The sequence below is a fragment of the Ursus maritimus genome, unplaced genomic scaffold (genome assembly GCF_017311325.1).
Source record: "Ursus maritimus isolate PB19 unplaced genomic scaffold, ASM1731132v1 scaffold_14, whole genome shotgun sequence".
Taxonomy (NCBI): domain Eukaryota; kingdom Metazoa; phylum Chordata; class Mammalia; order Carnivora; family Ursidae; genus Ursus; species Ursus maritimus.
In genome coordinates, this window is record NW_024423786.1 from 62,228,824 (window position 1) to 62,250,428 (window position 21,605).

The window sequence follows — 21,605 nt, forward strand, 5'->3', positions numbered from 1 at the left end:
CCAGCAGTTTGCACACATACATTTGTAATTACACTTCTCACGACTGTTTAATCGGCCAGACCGTCTGCTCCACAAGGGGAGGGAGACCCTTTTCCCTGCTGTTTCCCTAATCCCTGGCAAGCACAGGCCCCCCCGAGGGGTGCTCAGAAGTGTTTCTCGGTGCAATGACCGCAGACCAGAGACGGATGGAATGGTCTCTGTCCTCGATGGTTTTATAGCTTCGCCAGGAAGGCAAACAATTACCTAAGTGACTGCACGACTGGGATAAATCTACCACTGGGGTAAGCATGGGTGCTGGGGCGGCAGGAAGGCCTGGGGCTTGGGGGAAGGAATCTGAGCGAGTTTTAGGTAATAAGAGGGTTAGGGTGAGGCAGACAGGGGGTGGGAGGTACAGAAGGCCGCAGAGAGGAGACGGGCCGGGGTCTGAGGATGCACCCACAGTGGGGGAACGAGTGATGCTGGCTCCAAGCAGTGCAGCACAGAGGACAAGCAGAACAGGAGAGATATTGCAGGGAGACCTCCCACCACCGAGAAGTGAACTCAGGGACTGTCGACCAGGGCTGATTTTGCTCTCTCACCACCCCACCCCCACCCGGGGCCATGTGGCAAGACCAATGGAGACATTGTGGTTGTTACAAAATGTGGAGACATTTGTGGTTGTTACAAAATGGGGGGGGAGGGGGTGCTGCTCCTAGGGGGTAGAGGCCAGGGATGCTGGTAAGCGTCCCGTGATGTGCAGGACAGCCCCCCAGAATGAAAGGATCTAACCCAAAAGAAGGGCAAGTAGAGAAGCCTTTCCCCATGGAAACCTCCAGGTGTGGTTTCCCGTGCCGCCCCCCGGGGGACATTTTCTTTCCGGGACAAAGCCTGCCCTCCCCCCAAGGCCTCCTGGGCACGGCAAGAGCCTCGATGGCATCCCCCTCCCCGCAAACACAGGGGACATGCTAAGGAACCGCCTTCTGCTCTGAGAAGAACAGTGCCAGCCATTGCCCGAACTGCTTTACCCGCCAGGCAGTTCTACAGAGGAGCAAACTAAGGCACAGAGAGGTTAAGTAAGTTCTGCAAGATCACACAGCTGGTAGAGTCCGTGTCTGAAGTCAGGCAATTCCGGCTGTTTTTAACTCTTGTCATGCTACCCTCCACACCCCACCCAAGGCAGGGGCTTGCGTAGGAAAGGGTGCTCAACATGGAGCAGGAGAGGGGGTTTGCCTCCCGATGACTACTGTTAGGGAGAAGTTCCGGGAGCCACCCCCACCCTCGCTCCTCCTGAGATCACCTCCCCGACCAGTAGTATCTTCATGCTGACACCAACTGTTTTCTCCAACCCTCGGATACACAGCGTAACCCCCTCCCCTCTCTGACGGCCAGGGGCTCTCTGTGCAGCTGGGGCTCAGCCAGGGGCAGCCGGGAACTCTTTGGGGTGCTCTAAGGGGGCTGCAGCTGCCACTTAAGGCCCCTGGCCACAGCATGACAGCTGCTGAACACAGTGCAACCCACCCCAGGGGCCTGACGTGGGGAGGCCTGAGCGCATCCCCCGCGGCCCCCAGTCCCGGCCCAGCACAGAGGCTCACCGCAGGCCACAGGCCGCGGTCCCCCACCCACCTATCTGGCAGCTGGCTCTGATTTGCTTCTGGAGGGAGCCTGATCTGGGAGGGTGTGGAAGAGGAGAACTCAGTCAGGGTCTGTGGAAGCAGAAAAGAAGGGACCCCAAGGGCTCTCATCCAGCCCACCAGCTCCCCTCCAGGGATCCAGGGCGTCCGATGGGCCGCATCAGAAAGCAGAGGCTGAAGACCACAGGAGCCCCCCGGATTCCTCTTTCCAGGAGAGGACTGTGGCTGTGTGGCTTTGCTGTCGTCTCCTCTGGAATCCTCTAGATTTCTGACACACATGTCTGTGCCGAGGGCTGTGAGCTGCCATTCCTGCCTGTCACTCTTCATCAAGGAACCCACTCTGCAGCTGGCCCTGCCCAAAGCTTGCTGCGGGCCACCAGTGGGAGGGGAAGCTGGGATGTCAGACTCCAGCTCAACGCTGGCTCCTCAGCCCCACAGGACGCAGCCCAGGACCTGATGCACGGCCCTTGGCTGCCCAGTGGGCATCTGAGCGAACACCTGCAAACGGCCGCTCGGCGGGATCCGACAACGTGGGCGATTGCTCACCCCAGAGGTTAGCCTGTGCCCCGGGAGCTGGGCCCCTCCTTTCCCCCACCCTGTCCAGTGGCCCTGCAGGGTCTCCTCCCTGGGAAACTGTGAGTTCTGGAGGAGCAGAGCCCAGAAGGAGGGCTGGGAGCAGGGCAGGGAGAGCGAGTGTTATGGGGACAGGAAAGAAAGGCAGCACAAGGCCTTCACCCATCTCGGCCCAGACGGGGGGGGGGGGGGGGCTGGGCAGGCAGCAGGCAGACCCGGCTCAAGTCTGGGTCTCTGCCCGTTGCCTGCTCTGTGCCCTCTGGCCAGTCCCTCCTGTCCTCAGTTTCTCCGGCAAAAATTCCCGGAGGCTTAAGTGTTTATTTAAAACCCCTGGGGATGTTGGTTACAACGCCAACGTCCCTGCTGGGCCCCAGATCAAACTAAGTGTCTAGGAACCCGTCGAGGAACTTGCATTTTAAACAAGTGTCCCAGAGGCTTCGGCTGCCGGCTCTACTTTGCAGGCTAGCTCTGAGAAGCTCTGATCTAGGTCAGTGGGAAGGAGGAGGGAAGACGCGAGGCAGGGACAGACAAGGAACACGGTGTGCTGAAGAGCAGACTGGGACCCAGCCCCACGCTCAGGGTCAAAGCCAGGGCACAGCAGGTGACTCGGGCCCCACCTAGGGGCCCCAGGACCATCCCCATCAGCTAAGTGCTTTACACTTTGCATCGGTCCTTTTACTTTTCTTCTACAATGCTCATATACCACCCCCCCTTCTTCTCCCTCTTCCCCCGCTGTTTCAGGGAACTTTAGGGGGCTCCTGCTTTGCTCTGGGGCATTTAGTGACACTTCGAAGATGAGGATGATGCCCTCAGGAGGTGTGCCCCTGGGGTCGGCTCACGCCCTGCCCCAGGCCCCACTCTCCTCCACAGGCAGGGGAGAGCACAGGTCTTCAATCCTGATGCTTCCCAGCCAGGTGAGGCATGGCTGCCTGCCTCAGTTTTGCCATCTGTAAACAGGGTTGAGAAGACGAGTGTGCACTAAGCACTTACTATGTGCCAGGCTCTGTTCTAAGTGCTTTCTGCATACAGACTCATTTAGTCCTCACCCCATCCCCAGGGCACACACACCCACCATGGCCCCATTGTACAGACATGGACACTGAGGCACAACGGGGCAGAGAAACTCGCCCCGGGCCGCTGTGCAGACAGTAGGTGCTTTAACAGACCCTCTGACTCCAGAGCTCTCATTCACAAGCACCATACGAGGCTGGTCCTGTCACCTCCACTTCACACAGCGAGTGGAGAGCTCAACGAGCTGCTTGGAACACTACCGGTGCATACTAAATGCACACGAAGCGGCCACAAACATTGTGGTTGATGCCACTGTGTACCCAACCCTCTCTTTTCTTCCAGAGTAGGATTTCCACCTGCACAAGCCAGGGAAGCATACCCACTCTCGGTCTCATCTCCGTGGGGGTGGTCAGAATGGCTCAGAACTGCCTGTGCTAGAGCCTGGGGGAGCAGGTCCCCCATTCCCCACTCCCCTGCACTCGCAACAAAGCAGCACACCCAGGACCACACTTCTCATGTCTCCAAGTTCTTGCAGCCCGAGCAGCTAGACAAGGCGTTTGCCCACTTTCCCCAACACGGGGCTGGGGTGTGTGTGTGTGTGTGTGTGTGTGTGTGTGTGTGTGTGTGTTGGGGGGGCCCCCCTCAGCTTGCCCGTGGGGGCATGGCAGGCTTCTTGAAGAGCCCCAGGAGGCAGTCTGGCCACCCCAGGCACGAGCTGCCTGCTCCTGTCCGGAACTCTATTCTTAGGGTGCTTTCTCTTGTTTTTAACTTTGACATCTTCCACAAGTCACCCCGCACGAAAGCAACCGTGCTGTGGCTGTAATTTACATGTCACATCGCTGGCACGGAGCACGGTCCACCCCCTCCAACCCGCCTGGGCATGTGTAAACCCCCCCCCCACCACCCGCCCTGCAAAAATGGCTTCTGCATCATTCCCACCCTGCCTGCACTTGGTCACCCGGAGAGAAAAAAGTGAAAGGTGACATCAACAGAAAGCCCGGGGAGGGGGTGGGGGTAGGAGTGGGGGTGGGGGGAGGGAGGCAGGGGCAATTTCGGGTGCCATCCAAGCTTTGGAACTTCCCAGATGCTAGGCTGGGCTTGCACTCAGCGGTCCACATTGCCATGGCAACCACCCAGCATGGCAGAAAAGCCCCAGCTCGCCCCAACCTGTGGGCACCCGGCGGTCGTCACTTACCGTGATGGTGTTTTCCTTGCTCTGCTTTTTGCCTGGTGATGAGGATCCCAGGTTCTGGGGAGAGAGGCAAGAGACATCATCGAAGCTGTTCTCCATACTGGACATTTCAGTTCTTCTATTCAGGCTCCCTGAAAGCCCCGTGTTGGGGGAAGTCCGGGGACGCTCGCGATCCCATTAACCCTTAAGTCACCATATTCTGGAAGAGGGCAGGCGGGAGTGCCCCTGACCCCATGCTGCTCTCACGGCAGGGGGCGGCCGGGCTTGCAGGCGAATGGGAGGAAGCCTCCAGCACAGGCTCTGAGGGAGCTGCTCTAAACCAGGTCTCCCTCCTCTTCTCCTGGTCCCTGATTTGGGGAGTTAACCCGTCACCTGCCCTCTGCTGGTAAGCGTGCTGCCTGCCGCCTCAACGTGCAAAAGCTGCCCCGGGGGGAGCAGAGAGTTAAAGCAGGCCACCACCTCCTGGCACCGGGGACTCAGAACAGGAATCCCCCGGGGACCAACGCAGCCAACTCTCAATCCATGCAACGTGCACAGGGGGCGCTTGGCCATCTCGGGGACGTGCAGCTCTCCGGACCCCGAGAGGAGGGAGGGATTTCTCAGCACAGCCGCCTGTCTTTCCACTTGCATTCATTCAGCCTTTGGATTGCCTTTTTTAGGTCTTCCTGCCGCCAGCAAAGACACCACTAATCCCAAATGTGTCCGAGCCCATGAGCCCTAAGCAGCTCGCCCCAGTCCCAGGATGGTTCTGGTACAGAACGTTAAGGATTACCAGCTGAAAACACCACATTGGTCCTAGCAGCCTGTGGGCCTCAAGGGGGGAGGGTCAGTTCTGGGTCTTCGTTGTCCCATTATTAGCAGTTACATTAGGGACTCGAGAGGCTCTCCGAGCAGGGCATGTGATGGCCACTCCTGTCCTGAGTCGCTCCATGAGCGGGTAAGCAGGCTCACCCCAGGGCACTGTCGGGGGGTCATTATATCCGTGTCCTGGGACCCACAGCCTTCTTTCTCTGGTGGAACCTCAGGACACGGACGTCAGAGAGGCTTCTCCGGCCAGCCTCAGGGAACCAGCAGCCCCCCACGCCATCCCGGGTGGGCACAGCCCCAGACCACCAGCAGAATGAGCGTCTGGGTATGGGGTCAGCTCTGTCTCAGGACCCCCTCTGCTCGCCACACAGAACAGGGAGCTTGGCGGAGCCCTCTGCTCATGGTCTGCCCATCCCCTTACTCCCGTCCAGACCTACCTGGGCTGGTAAGAAAGTCAGGTCACGGGAGCCGTTACCCTCAGACTGTCTAGCTAAAAGGGGCTCTACAGATCACCCGCATCACAGACAAGAGAATAAACTCACTAGCCTTGTCGCCTGCCAAGCCATGTGCCTTCTCTCACTTTCACTGGTTGCTATCAGCGGTCCACAAGCTTTGGAGGGCATCAGAATGCACAGGAATTGGCCCCAAATCGGGTCCCAGCCGCACCTCCCAGAGCTGACCCAGCAGCTCTTTGTGGGGGAGGTAGCGCCTTTGAAGGAGAATCTGGGGGCCGCCCTTGGGGAGACACTGATCTACATTCTGTCATTCATCAAAGCTCCCCTGCTTCTGACAGCCACTTTAGCAGTCCCAGCAGGCTCTGGGGCGACCTCAAGCTTGTGACCAATTACAGCTTCGATAAACATTTTCAAAGCATCAACACATCCAGCTCGCCTACCCTGGACCCTCCTGAGCTATCAGGGGTCCCCCAGGGCGTCTGCCACCTGGGCCACCTGGGAGGAGGATGGAGGCTGCGAGGCAGGGGCTCAAGTGCCGCTATCCTGTGACAGGTGCAGGGCTCTCTTGCAGGTACAACAAGGCCTGGGAGGTGGATGTGGGAGGGGAGCCTCTGTTGTGGTCAGTGGAGGAAATTAGAGCCCCGAGCTGAATATCTCTCTTCTCTAAATTCCCAGCTCCCCACTTCGAGGCTGGGGATACCCTCTTGTTTTCCAAGTGTCTCTGCAGGGGTGGGGAAAGAGCTCCATCATTCACAAACCTGGATTTGGGGACCACTGTGTCTGAGGCTCTATGGTATGAAGCCGGACACAGAGGTTGGCGTAACTCGGGCCAGGACAGGAGCGCAAGTAATGGCATTGTCGGGGGGCGTTGGCACCTTCCCACCCTCTGCCCTCCCGGAGCTGTGGTCTCAGCCAGGGCTAAGCAGGGTGTCCCCAGGCTCCTCCAAGCACCTTGGGCTCTGTGCCTGCTGCCAATGGTCCGTGCCTATGTTTTCAACGTCATCCACATAAACACGTGACACATACATGCACTATATATACATACGCGTATATGTCCACACACACACACACACATATCACGGTAGCACTTTACAAAAGGGCCCCAAAGGAATAACTCCTCCATCACAGGGAGACTACCTACTAGCTAGAAGTTGGTTTCTAAATATTACTCTGTACTAAGAGGAACCAGGCTCCTTGGAGAAATGGCTCATTCTAGATTCCAGGTCGATCTGGAACATCTTATTATTCTGGGAGATTAGAGACTGTGCAAAGAACGAAGTGATCTCGCAAAACGACCCAGGCGCCAGCAGAGAGAAGTTCCAAAAAGCCAAATTTGGGACAATTTAAGCATGATTATGAATAATGACTACAAATGAGTAACTTCAAAAGGCAGTGAGAGAGAAAGGGGGCAGTATTTCTTTAAGGAAGAATGCCCATAAAAATGGATAAAGCATCACAAAATCACCACTTGCAAACCCCAAAGTCAAAATGGATTCAGGCCACGGTCACCACGGATGCTTAAAGCATTGAGTGGAAAGCCTGTGAAGGAACAGGATATGCCCATGGTCTCACCCTATCACGCCCTAGATTACTGGGCTAATTAGAAAGGGAAAATGTACCCCCACAAAGCAGTCATCGCATTAACTGGGAGCTCAAACTCCGGGTTAGCATGACTGGTAGGGGGCTAACCTGGGAGGCCCCAGGTGGTAGATATTCTTGCCAGAGCTGTTAGCCCCAAGTCTAAGCCTAAGAAAACAATTAGACTAAGCATGTGGTCATTCTAAACTGACCTGCACTCTTGCCACATAGAGTCACTGTGGGGTAAGACGAAAGATCAAATGTGCGGCAAATACAGTCTAGATAGGAGCGCCTGGGTGGCACAGCGGTTAAGCGTCTGCCTTCGGCTCAGGGCGTGATCCCGGCGTTCGGGGATCGAGCCCCACATCAGGCTCCTCCACTATGAGCCTGCTTCTTCCTCTCCCACTCCCCCTGCTTGTGTTCCCTCTCTCGCTGGCTGTCTCTATCTCTGTCAAATAAATAAATAAAATCTTAAAAAAAATACAGTCTAGATAAAAAGAAGCTAAAAGCTATAAATGAGATGAAACAAAAGAGAATCCAGCCAACAATGTATCCACGTGCAGAACTGGAATGGACCCTGGACTGGGGAGAAATAACAGGCAGCTATAAAAGACATGTTGAGGACAAATGGGGAGTCTGAATATGAATTATAAATATTAGATGATAATACCACAGTAACGTCTCTTTATGTGGGCTAAGGATGGTGCGGCCATGTCTTCCCCTACGCAGATATGCTCTGAAATGTTCCCAGTTAAAACAGTATGTCAGGGGGTTCCTGGGTGGCTCAGCGGCCTAAGCGTCTGCCTTTGGCTCAGATTCTGATTCCAGGGTCCTGGGATCGAGCCCCGCAGTGGGTTCCATGATCAGCGGAGAGCCTGCTTCTCCCTTTCTCTCTGGGGCCCCCCCTGCTTGTGCTCTCTCACTCGCTCTCTGTCAAATAAATAAAATCTTTAAAATAATAAAATAGGGGCGCCTGGGTAGCGCAGTCGTTAAGCGTCTGCCTTCAGCTCAGGGCGTGATCCTGGTGTTATGGGATCGAGCCCCACAACAGGCTCCTCTGCTGGAAGCCTGCTTCTTCCTCCCCCACTCCCCCTGCTTGTGTTCCCTCTCTCGCTGGCTGTCTCTGTCAAATAAATAAAATCTTTAAAAAAAATAAACATAAAAATAAAAAAATAAAATAATAAAATAAAACAATATGTCAGGGCTTTGCTTTAAAATAATCTGGGGGGCACAGGAAGGGGGAGGGAATGGGGATATGAATGAAACAAGACTGGCCCAATAATCATTGCAGTTAAATGACTAGTCCCTGGGACTTTATCAGAGCATGACTTCTACTTTTCTAAATGATTGCCAATGTGCATAATAAAAGGGTTTTTGTTTTGTTTTTTTTAATGTCCTTTGCCTATGATTCTAGAAAGTTTTTCTCCTTCCCTTTTTAAAAGTCGCTCCCCAGTCTGTTCTCCCCCTCTCGCCTGGGCCACTCTGCTGTTTCTGTGAGGTGAGGGCCCACGGTGGTGGTGACCTACAGAACAGTGCTGGGTGGCCTGCAGCNAGCCGTTCACAACTGACCCACCAGCCCGGGCTGGGCGTGTCTTCTGACCCTGGCTCCAGGCCCCGTGAATAGCCTGGATCCCACCTCCCCGGCAGGCAGGATCCAGAGTGAAACCTCTCGATGACTTCCTCCCATGCTGATTCAGTAAATCACAGCCCCACCCAGCCTCTGCGGGTTCGTTGAAAACCATTGCTCTCCTTCCCCTCCTCTAGGCATCCACACGTGCTGTTTCCTCCACCTGGAAGGCTATTCCCCACCACCACCCTGAGCCAAGCTAATCCCTCACTCATCTGTCCAGTCTTAGCTTACTATCTCTCCCTCTAGAGCCCATCCATGCTGATTCAGTAAATCACAGCCCCACCCAGCCTCTGCGGGTTCGTTGAAAACCATTGCTCTCCTTCCCCTCCTCTAGGCATCCACACGTGCTGTTTCCTCCACCTGGAAGGCTATTCCCCACCACCACCCTGAGCCAAGCTAATCCCTCACTCATCTGTCCAGTCTTAGCTTACTATCTCTCCCTCTAGAGCCCATCACTGACATTTCTAGCACCCCCCGGCCACCCAAGCAGGTGCCCAGAGCACACACTTCCTCCAGCACTTCTCAAGGCCGACACGAAAATGATCACATATCTCCTGTCTTCTCCGGCACCAGCTACAAGCCTTCACCAAGGCAGGGGCTCTGTTTGCCCGCGACTCAGTGCCTGGCCACGAAGGAGACGCTCAAAGGAACATGTGTTGCTGGACTGAGGGGGTCCCCGTCAGATGGGTGAGTCTCAGCATCTTACCTCCACCTCAAGCTCCCTTCTCCGATGGGACCCTTAAGTTTCCAAGCCCTCGGTCCCACCCCTGTTCTCTTCTCCCGTATAGGAAGCCAGAACAACAGAAAGGTTGGTCACAAAAGGGCATGGGCTCTGGTGGGCAGGTCCCTTACCCACCCCAGCTGCACAGGGATCCGAGGGATCCCATCACAGGCGGGCAGGCAGGGGACAGGCCAGGACGTGCTTCTGCAAAGGCCAGCAAAACTCAGCCTCTGCGCCCACCCAGGCAGGTGGGCCCCATTTATCCAGTACCTGGCAGCCCACCGCAGGGTGGCAGGCTGGAGACCTCCACTGGGTGGCGCCAGATCACCACCACCTGTGCCCAGCCATCTGGTCTCCCAGGACTAGGGGCGGAGCCGGCAGGCACCCCACTGGCTGCAGGGCACCCCATTGGCAGTCCTGCCCATGACAGGGCACATTGGGGACACGTTCCTGGTTGCCGGGAAGATCAGGTATGTGCTCCCCGCCCGTACACCCCCCGACATTCTAATTTCCCTGACGAGCTTGTTTAAGGGGGAACAGCTCACGGAAAAAAGCACACACAGGGCTTTGAGCAAACCCTGGGCAAGCTGCTGGGCCGACCCCCAAGCCTGTATCTCAAATGGCTCTGCGTTCATCTGCTCATTCATTCATTCTTCAGGTATTACTCCGCCGTAATCATTACCTATTATAATCGGCAGCCTGGGACCGCGTGAGTAAACACTACACGCTTAAAAGCAGCACATATACTTGGAGATCATTTGTTGTCAGCTCTGTCCGTAAACACGAAAACTTCTCATCCTATTTCCATGATTGGCCCCAAGCACCTTTGTGGAGAACCTTCCACGACCTAAAAAAATAACACGCTACCTTCCGGTTCTGGAACCGGTGCGCAACTGCAGATTTGCTCTCTCCACGCGCTGCGTTATTTACGATACTTTGATGATAATCCACTCTCCGCGTTATCATCCAGAAAGAATACACTCCACCGGCCCCTTAAGGCAGTCTCTCCCTGCCCCCTCCTGGGTCTCCACGGCTGGGCAGCCCCACACCCCCAAGTACCGGTACGCCGCATCGTACGTGCCTTCTATTCAAGTAAAATGGTTCATTGTAGGGAACGTGAAAGATACTGCAACGTATAAAAATAAAAAGTCCTTTAGACCAAGGTTTCTCAACCTCAACACCACTGCATTTTCGAACTGGGCAACTCTTTGTTGCGGGGCGCTGTCCTGTGCATTGTGGGATGACTGGTCATACACTAGAACCCTCCTCGCTAGCTGCTAGCCAGCAGCACCCCTTCCCCAGCTGTGACAACCGAAACGTCTCCAAACAAATGTCCCCGACAGAGAATCACTCTTAGACGCAGACAGAGCCAACGTCACCATCTGGTTTCTTTTTCTTCCAGTCATTGGTCTTTGCGAACACGTGGATTTCCTCTTCCCAATAAGACTGGCCATGTGTGGAGTGTGCGTGCTGCTTTTCCCGCTCAATATTATTAGGTTCTCAGCCTTTCCCTAAATTCAGGACATTTTCTTCAGAAATGCGCTTTCTCGTGTCTGCCCAACAGAGCAGGCTGGCTATGCAGTGCCGAACTCGGCCACGCTGATCCCTGGGGCCGGACAGTTCGGCTGGGTGCACGGCAGCAGGCCCGTAAATAATGCTTGAGCGAACATTCCACACCAATCAGAACCCCTGGACGTATCCCAAGAACAGGTGCTGGACGGGGATATTCCTGGGTCCAAGCAGCTTCTCAGAAGGTTATAGCAATAAACGTCAAAAACAAAAAGTTTTGGTAACAATTCCACAGTATTTTGGGGGTGGGGGAGCAGTGGCTCGTTCAGGTGTGTGGTAACAGAACTTCAGCCGATGTCTTCAGAAAACAGTCCGCAGCCAGGCAGTCAATCAGCTTCATGCCAAATGACTGATAGAGGCTGTGTGGGAACAGCGGGGGGGGGGGGGGGGGGGGGGGGCTTGGCAGAAGACACACAATGTCAGGGATGTGCATGATGTGTGCCCCGAGCAGGGGAGTGGAGGGGATACACACACACACACACACACACACACACACACACTGTGTACTATCGACCACGCCCAGATCGTCCTTGCTCATGGCACGGTCCTCTGACCAGCATCACCAGCATCATCACCGTCACCAGCATCACCACCGTCATCAGCATCATCAGCATCACCAGCATCATCAGCATCACCAGCATCACCATCACCAGCATCAGCATCATCAGCATCACCAGCATCATCAGCATCACCAGCATCACCATCACCAGCATCAGCATCACCACCATCACCAGCATCAGCATCACCACCATCACCAGCATCAGCATCACCAGCGTCACCAGCATCATCAGGATCACCAGCATCACCAGCATCAGCATCACCACCATCACCAGCATCACCAGCATCACCAGCATCATCACTGTCACCAGCATCACCAGCATCACCACCGTCACCAGCCATCACCAGCATCAGCATCACCAGCATCACCAGCATCAACAAGCATCACCAGCATCAACAAGCATCACCAGCATCATCACCATCACCAGCATCAGCATCACCAGCATCACCAGCGTCACCAGCATCATCACCGTCACCAGCATCACCAGCATCATCACCGTCATCACCATCACCAGCATCACCAATATCACCAGAGTCACCAGCATCATCACAATCATCACCATCACCAGCATCACCAGCATCACCAAGCATCATCCGGGGCCTGGCTGGAAACAGAAGCTCAGGATCCTTCCTAGACCTCCTGGATCAGAATCTACATTTTAACAAGAGGCTGGGGGACGAGCGAGTCCCGCAGAATGTAAGAAGCTGCGGCCCACAAGGACGTCCACATTCTTTTCTAGGGTGCTAGCTGAACCGAAGCTGAGCCCATGCTCAGCCTCCTGAGACAACGTCATGAAGTTTCCAGAAAGGAACGCTCTTGGCTGCAGTAAAGCGAAGTGCCACATTGTAGCCAGCTGCAGCAACAGATCACGAGGCCTTCCTTGCAACGGCTGGCGCATGGGACCCGCTGCTGGGCGTAACAAACAGCTGTTGTCATCCTGGACACCACAGCAGTGTCCCCATCGCCACCCTCTCCCCTGGGGCCTGGAAAGGGCTGGCGGAGTCTGGAGTCCGCATTAAGAACAGCTCCTGGATGCAACTGACGGAGAGAGTACATAAGCCAGTCCTCAATTCCTTAGACGCAGCTTAGCGCAACTTGGAACACAGCGGGGCTTGGCATCGAGGTCCGGACTGACCACTCAGTACTCGAGTCACCTGTACGAGTCGCTTAATTAGCGGCCTGAGACAGTGGCCTCGCCTGGAAGATGGGAAAGGTACAGACAGGTGTCTGTACAGGTGTCAACGGATCGGATGAATGAGAAAACAGGATGGGACTGAATCTTAAACCATTCCCCCGTTTCCTCCCATCCCATCGAGGTCTCCGTGCTAGACGATTAAAGGTGAGAAAACATTTTACAAACTTCCCTTCTGGGTGAAGTGTGACGGTGGGGAAAGGGGGTGTGTAGAAAAAGGAAGCGGCCTGCCCCATCCATTTTCTTAAAGTGACAGAACCCGAGACGGTATGTATCAGGAATCCAGACGGCAGGATGGACTCCCCTGCCCTAACGATGGTTACCACCCACCACTGTCACCCCACGGCAACCACCCCAACTTCTAGAGAAAACCAACAAACCACAATCGCCCATTCTCCCCAATCATGGGACACGGGAATGACCCACATATCCCAGTCACTTTCTACCTGGGGCAGCCCCGGGTTGTGGTCACCTGGACCCCCATTCGGTGTCGTCTTCACGACACCTCCCTGGGCCTGCCAAGCGGGCGACCCCTACCTACCTCCCGTAACACGACCCCTTACCTGGGAATCACCGGTGGATTTTCGGACACTCATGTGGGCAGTCTCGGGAGGGTGCGCTGGGGTCCCTGCCACGTGGTATCCATTCACTGTGGGAGAGAAACACTGCTCAGATACCACGCCGGCCACACACGGGCAACGCCAGCTGCCTGCAACCGTGGTCCCTTCTCCTATGTCACTGCCTGCCAGCCTTTGAGACGTCTCGCACGGCCAGGACCATCTCTCTCGGGATCTGACCGGGGTTCACGGAGCTGGAAATGGGCCGCAAGCATCTCTCTAATCCCCAGTTCCCAAATGCGGAACTCTTGGGGGACCACGTTTCTTTCTGAACCAGATGCAGACACGCTTCATAACAGGATGTGGGGTCACTGCAGTCCAACAGCTGTCACTGAAAATGCCACATCAGTTGTGGCCACTGCTGCGGGTCCAGGGTCCGTCCGGGCTCTTTCCACGGAGTCAGACGGCCCTCCGCCACCTGCCGGCAGCTCCCCGGAGGAACACCTCCACCCTGGCCCTCACAGCACTGTCATGCCAGTATAGAATGCAAAAAGCACTGGGTTTACCAGTTTCTATGAAATTTGGTTTTGCCGATTAATAGCCAGGGGGGATGACAGGCCATCCGTTTTGAGTCTCAGTTTTCCAAAAGTTAAAAAAAAAAAAAAATCAAGGCTGTAAAATTCTACCCCTACAACACTCACTCATGCTCCCAAGGCGTTCTGATCAACCTGCTCTCTTAAGGGGGTGGGGGTGGGGCTGGCTTGTAGCATCTGCCAGTTTCCACGGCATATTTCCATCAATGCTGATTCGAAGCTTCCAGCAACAGTCTCGCATGTTCCTGATGACACAAGTACACCCGGGGACCCGTGCGATCTCAGTTCCCAGAAGGGATGCTGCTCTCTCGCAGACAGGGTTGCGTGAGCTCAGGGAGCAGTTCCTCCTCCGTGAGCCTCAGCTTCCAGATCTGGGAAATGGGGAGAATTCTACCCAGTCTCCAAACCTACTCTGTTGGTATGAAAATCAAACGGGGGCAGTACTTGTGAAAGGGGGCTCTGAGTCATGAAGTAATTCGTGAAAAGGGGAGAGGGGTAGACGGAGGGAGGGACGGCCACTGCTTCTGCTTCTCCACCGGCCTCGAGCCCCAAGCCTGTGTGGTCTCTAGACACCAGGCAAGCATACTTTGCGCATGCCCCAGGCTGGGAGGAATTGCAACATACAGACTATGCGGGTCGAACTGGAGAAGATAGACAAGCTGAGGTCCAACCCATGGTTCTCATTGGGCACGCCCTAAGGTACGGTAGGAAGGAAGGGGAGAGGTTGGCCGAAAGTCACTGACATCTACTGATTTGCCGGATGCAAGCAATGGGGTGATGAAGACACCCCCACACAGGACCGTTTTCATGCGGGGGATGTCCCCCATTTTCCGCCATTTGTCGTGAAAAATCCAGCGCCCCCTGCGAGCAGAAACACAGACCCCCTCCTCAGACCCCTCTGGGCAGCTGGGCTTCTTCAAGGTCTGCAGGGCTGGCCTGATACTCGGGAAGAGGGACAGGCACAGACACAGGGCACACGGCTGGCCCCCAGTGCAGTGGCTTGGGGAAGCAACAACCACCAAGAAATGAACCTGCATGGCCAGTCATAGCCCTGCTCTGCACTCGGGCCCCCTGGCAGCCGGTTAAATGCTGCTACTACGCATGAGCCCGCTGGCTAAGGGGAGCTGGGGGTGGGATCCCAAGAGCATCAGAGAACGTGAAGGGGATCGAGGAGAAGCTACTCATGTCGGCATAAGCTATGCCAGGAAGGGCACTAGACGGGTGACAGATACAACCCACAATGAAGGCGTCACTGTCATTTATCAAACGGCATAGCACTGAAATGCATGAAACACAGAGACTCTAAAGCCAACAGGAGAAAACCTTAGTCTGCTGCTTTCAGTCGAGACCGAGCAGTAGACAAAAGTGAGGATACGAACATCTTAGTAATTTCATTTAGAGGCTGAATGAACTAGATATGAAACATCAGGGACTACAAACAAAGATAACATCTTTTTTTTTTTTTTAAGATTTTATTTATTTATTTATTTGAGAGAGAAAGAGATGAGCGGGGGGGAGGGGCAGAGGAAGAAGCAGACTCCCCGCTGAGCAGGGAACCTGACCTGGGGCTCGATGCCAGGACTCCAGGATCATGACCCGAGCTGAAGGCAGACGCTTAATCGACTGAGCCACCCAGACGCCCAAGATAACATCTTTTGCCAACAAGCCACGGAACATTTTAAAAAGCCTGGGCAAGCTGAAGCCACGAATAAGGTATTGATAAATTGCAAAAGGCATAAAAAAAAGAAGGCCACACTCTTTGACCAGAGAGCAATAAAAGCAGGTATTAATAATGAACGAACAAATACACAAGGTCCCCATCCCTCCAATTCCCAAACACTTGGAAATTTAAGAAAATGCCCTCTGAGTGTCAGGTCAAAGAAGAATTTAAAACCACAATTACACAATATTTAGCAAATAATCAGCAAGAACATATCAAAACAGATGGCATAAGGCTTGAATTACATTTGGGGGGAAATCCATAGCCTTCATTATTCCATTACTGAAACCAAGCAAATACAAATAAATGGACTAACCATGCAAATTAAGAAGTCAGAAAGACATTTGAAAGCCAATAAAGTAAACCAAAGGAAAACGGAGACGGGGGTATAAACATGGCACTAGAAATGAATGGAAACAGGATGCCATTTGCAACTCAGGCGAGTTCTCTGTGTGGGGGTGGCTATGGGGGGGGAATCACAACAATAAAAAAGCAGGTCAGCCCATCTAATCTGAGCCTGAGAGAGCACATGAATGCTCAGAACGTGGAGTTAGAAAGAAAACAGATGCAGATCTCGCAAGAGATTTCTTTTTTAAATGCAAGGGCATAGGATTTATAACTACATGCTAATAAATACATAACCTTCCATAAGAATCAAATGATCAAACACGGTTTCAAAGGACACTAGAAACACCAAAAGGAGTAAAACCTTTGAAAAATGATCTCCCTCCAAAAGGCACTGGACCCAGACGGTTTTATGGGCAAATTCGTTCAAACGCTCAACAAAGAAATACCTAAACCCAAATTACACCAAGAGTTTGGAAACGTGGTAAATTTCCCAGTTGATTATCCAAAAGTCAGCATTACCTGATTCTGAATATCTACCAAAGACAACAGAAGAACCAAACCACAGTTCCATGAAATAGGTCAATTCTTACCAGAGCAGGTCTTAGCTTGGAAGCAGTCACTACCTTTGATGACACTGAGTCCCTGTACACCATGGCTGTCCCCAGCTCCTTCGGACACCCACCTCCTCCCCTCACAGCATGTCAAAGCTCACCCTCAGTACACCGCTATCTGTCTTTGCTTCCAGCATCCCCCAGGCGCCCTGCCCACCACACGAATGGGCAGCCAGGAACTGCCAATGCAGGGGCATTGTGCCCCTAATCCGTTCTCTTGTTCTCACTTCAGTTCTGAGCTGTCAGCTGCTGGCTAATTACTTTCCATGTCAAAACAATTACTGGGAAAGAAAAGATAATTTCCCATCCAACCATTTCTCCCCGTCCAGCAGCTCTCCCCGCCCTTGTCTTGCTGTGTTTCACTCTACCAGTCCCAGGCACACTCAGAAAAGTGATCGGTGGAGATCTGAACAGTTATGGCTCACCCATAAGCGTCCCTGATTATTTCCAGTTCTCTGGGCTCTCAGCTTACCAGGGGTTAGATGAAAAACAAGGAAGGCCAGAAGTGGGTGCTTCTGAAACCTCCAGGGGGTGGGGGGGGATTATAATAAAACTGGTCAAGGGCTGATCATAACCATAAGGAACATAATTCAGTCTGGGAATACAAAAAAAAAAAAAGTAAAATGCCAAATTCAGCTGTTTTTAAGATAAGAAAAAGGGAACAGAAAGCTCTTACGTAGTAACTTTCATAATTTCAAACACAAATATAAACACACATGCACACATTTCATTCCTCTTTGTGGGCAGTTAAACGGGGAGAGGGCTTGTGAGATGAGTCATGAGAGGAGGGTGCAGGTATTTGGGTAGAAAGGGAAAGGAGGCCTTCAGGAAGCAGAGGGAGAGGATAATAAAAACAGAATAGGGGCGTAGCAAGAGTTGTCGAGAGAGGCCAAGCAACAGAGAAGAGCCAGCATCGTCTGCTATCCAGAATTCACACTCCCAGGAGCTCTGCTTCCCCGCCAGGCCCCCAGTAGAGAAAGCTCCAACCTCCACGCCCCACTGTCCACGTTTCTTTCCTTGAAAGACCCCAAAGAGTAGACTTACTCTTTCAAACAAGAAAATCAGCCCTGGAGACAGCCCCCTTTCTGCCGCCTTTAGGTCTGGCCCCAATCTCCCTTCTTTCTGGAATAAACATGTAGCTTCTTTTCTCAAGCTCAAGAAGAAACCCAGGGGCCCCAAGGCCTTGTTCCTAAGACCCACCCCCTCCTCCAATTCATACATTCAACATGGCGGAACACAGAGTTTCCCAGGCGTGCGATACAAGATACCAAACCGGCAGGATGCTTATTCTAAGCGTGAAGCACTGAAGGTAAAGGGTAGAGTCTTATGATCCAAAGACTTTGGGACAAGTGCCCCCTTTATTCAGATATAAACTTCTTTATTACAGGAGGCCTTTTTATACAGGCACACTTCAGAGACTGGTTGGGTTCCGGACCAATGCAATAAAGCGAACATCTCAACAAGGAGAGTCGAATGAGTGTTTTAATTTCTCAGCGCACATAAAAGTTATGTTTACACTAAAGTCTGCAATAACATTATGTCTAAAAAAAAAACCAATGTACATACTTAATTTAAAAATGCTTGATGGCTAAAAACAAAACAAAACAAACCATTAGCCGTCATCTGAGCTTTCAGCCGGTCCTCCTCTTTTTGCTGGTGGAGGGTCTTGCCTCAGTGTTGATGGCTGCTGAAGGCTGGGGTGACAGTGGCAATTTCTTAAAATACGACAACAGTGAAATTTGCTGCATCAATGGACTCTTCCTTTCATGAGTGATTTCTCTGTAGCCCGCGACGCTGTTTGATAGCATTTGACCCACAGGAGAACTTCTTTCAGAATCGGAGCCCATCTTCTCAAAACGTGCTGTGGCTTTACCGACTAAGCTCAGGGAATATTCTCAATCCCTTGTTGTCGTTTCAACGATCTTCAAAGCATCTTCACCAGGAGAACATTCCATCTCAAGAAACCATGTTCTTTGCTCATCCATAAGAAACAACTCCTCATCTCTCCAAGTTTGATTGTGAGTTTGCAGACATTCAGTCCCACCTCCTGGCTCCTCTTCTGATTCTAGGTCTCGCTCTTTCTGCTGCATCTGCACGGACCTCCTCCACTCGAGTCTTGATCCCTCAGAGTCATCCTTGAGCACTGGCATCGACTTCCTCCAAACTCCTGCTCGTGTGGATATTTTCACTTCTTCCCTTGAATCACCAATGTCCTGAAAGGCATCTAGAATGGTGAATCCTTTCCAGAAGGTTCCAATGTACCTTGCCCAGATCCATCAGAAGAGTCACTCTCTGTGGCAGCTAGAGCCTCACAAAGCAGATTTCTTAAATAATAAAACTCGAAGGTCAAATGAGTCCTTGACCCACGGGGGGCAGATGATCGCCGCGTTGTCAGGCCTGCGAACAACATGCATGTCACTGCCCATCTCCACCAGAGCTCTGCGGAGACCAGGTGCATGGTCAACAGGCAGCCATATTTTGACAAGAATCCTTGTTTCTGAGCAGGGGGTCTCTACAGTGGGCTTCTTCAGTAAACTGTGTCATAGAGGGACGTGCTGTCGCGCAGGCTTTGTGGTTCCACGGACAGAGCACAGGCAGAGCAGACTTCGCAGCATTCTGAAGGGCCTGGGATTCTCAGAATGGCCAACGAGCACTGGCTTCAACTTAAAGTCACGGTTGCGTGAGCCCCTAGCAAGAGAGTCTGCCTGTTCTTTGAAGTTTTGAAGCCGGGCGTTGACTTCTCCTCTCCAGCTATGGAAGTTCCAGGTGGCGTCTTCTTCCAACAGAAGGCTGTTTCCTCTCCGCGGAAGATCTGTTGCTGAGTGTAGCCACCTTCACTAGTGATCTTAGCTCGATCTTCTGGAGAACTTGCTGCAGGCTCTACGTCAGCACTCGCTGCTTGACCTTGAACATTTATGCCATGGGGACGGCTTCTTTCCCTAAACCTCCGGAACCCACCTTTGCTAGCTTCAGACTTTCCTTCTGTGGCTTCCTCACCTCTCTCGGCCTTCACAGAACTGCTGAGCATTAGGGCCTTGCTCTGGGTTAGGCTGTTGGCTCAACGGAACGTTGGGGCTGGTCTGATCTTCTACCCAGACCACGGAGATTCTCTCCACATCAGCAAGAAGCCTGGTTCTCTTTACTATCATTCGTGTGTTCACCGGAGTAGCCATTTAATTTCCTTCCAGAACTTTTCCTCTGCGTTCACAGCTTGGCTCACTTTGGTGCAAGAGGCCAAGCTTTCGGCCAATCTCGGCTTTCAACACGCCTTCCTCACTAAGCATCACCATTTCTAGCTTTTGAGTTAAAGTGAGAGACACGTGACTCTTCCTTTCCCTTGAACACTTAGCGGCCACTGTAGGGTTATTATTAACTGGCCTCATTTCAATATGAGGGAACAGGGAGGCCAAGGAGAGGGAGAGATGGGGGAATAGCTGGTCGGCGGAGCAGTCACAACACATACAACATTTATCAGTGAAGTTCATTGTCCTGTAGGTACACGGCTTGTGGTTGTCCCCACACCATTACAGTGGTAACATCAAAGATCACGGATCACGGAGCAGGTCAGCATCATAAATATAATCAGAATGAAAAAGCCTGAAACATCGAAGAGCATGACCCAAACATGACACAGAGACGTGAAGCGAGCAAACGCTGCTAGAAAACATGGCGCTGACATTCTTGCTCATTGCGGGGTTACCACAAACCTTCCATCTGCAGAAAACCAACCCAACATCTGCGAAGCCCTATAAAATAAGTATTCCCATATGCCGATGTGCTCGGTGAGCCTCAAACAAGGCAACACCGTGTGTGGTATTCCCACATTTACATGCATGCAGAACCCATTTGGGGAAGAAACGCAAGAATGCCACGGAACCCACTTTGGGAACAGCTGTGGCTGTAAGGAGGCGGGTTTTGAAGTCGAGTGAACCACACACCGGGGCCAGCGTTGTGCTCAGCACCTCTGATGGGACCGTGGGCACAATCCCTGCCTCACGCCCTCACCACACCCCGGGTGGTCGAGGAAAGTTGCGTCTACCCGCTCGCTCTGTTTGGGGGACCAGCGTTACATTATAATCTTCCGGTCTTGAAACATCTGTCTGGCCACCTGGTCTTTATGGTCTTCCCTGATTGTCTAAAATGTAAACCGTATTCCCCAAAATAGAACCCACCATACATCTGCTGTGCACGATTGAAAGCCTGTGGCTACTGTCCAGGGCGTCGATGGTTAAACAGGTTTCGGTGAGGTCCTCTGGGGCCTGAGCTGACAAGAACGCGGTAAGGAACGCGCGAGCCCCCTTCCCATGGGAGGTGTCCTGGCCCCCGGCCTTCCCTGACGTCAGTGGTGAGGTCCAGCTGAGGGCCACGGAAACAGCTCCGGGCCTGGTCACTTGCTAACTCTGCAGGACCCGGGGAGGTCCGCTTTAGGGTTTTCTGATCTGGAGAGGGTGTGGGTGTGGGTGAGCCCCCTGCCCAGGGGCCTCTGCTCAGGGGAAGCAGAGCTGTCTGTTGACACGCACTCGTCCTAACTGGCTGGCAGACCCTCCCCGATCTGCAAGGGAGATCCCTTGCTCACTCCCCTGTCATCTGGAGACAGGCCCTTCACCTAAGGATGATCCCTCAGGGGGCTCAAGCCCGCAGGCCGGGCAAAGCCAGAATGCAAACCCAGGTTTCCTGACAACTCCCACCCCCTCACCAGCAGGGCGACTCCGTAAGTAAGAGACGGGATTTCCTCCAGCCTTTACAAAAGGCACAGACCAAAGCTCAATGCACTTCCCAGGCCCAGAAGCTCAGAAAGGAATTCCCTCTCCACACCTGACCCGGCCGATGAGATAGGCCACGAGCCATAGGCAGCTATGTAAATTCTAACCAATTTAAT

General features: G+C 53.2%; 1 protein-coding gene across 7 annotated transcripts in view; it reads right to left on the minus strand.

Moving 5' to 3' along the window:
• GAS7 (growth arrest specific 7) overlaps positions 1 to 21,605 on the minus strand; it is a 198,391-nt gene that overhangs the window by 28,285 nt on the left and 148,501 nt on the right. For 5 of the 7 annotated variants that reach the window (XM_040630032.1, XM_040630031.1, XM_040630036.1 and 2 more), the window contains exons 4-5: positions 13,461 to 13,546; positions 4,390 to 4,443 (exon numbers count right to left, since the gene is read on the minus strand). In XM_040630032.1, the coding sequence (XP_040485966.1) occupies positions 4,390 to 4,443; positions 13,461 to 13,546 (140 nt within the window). The remainder of the gene's footprint in view (positions 1 to 4,389; positions 4,444 to 13,460; positions 13,547 to 21,605) is intronic. The other 2 variants (XM_040630037.1, XM_040630034.1) reach the window with 1 other exon arrangement.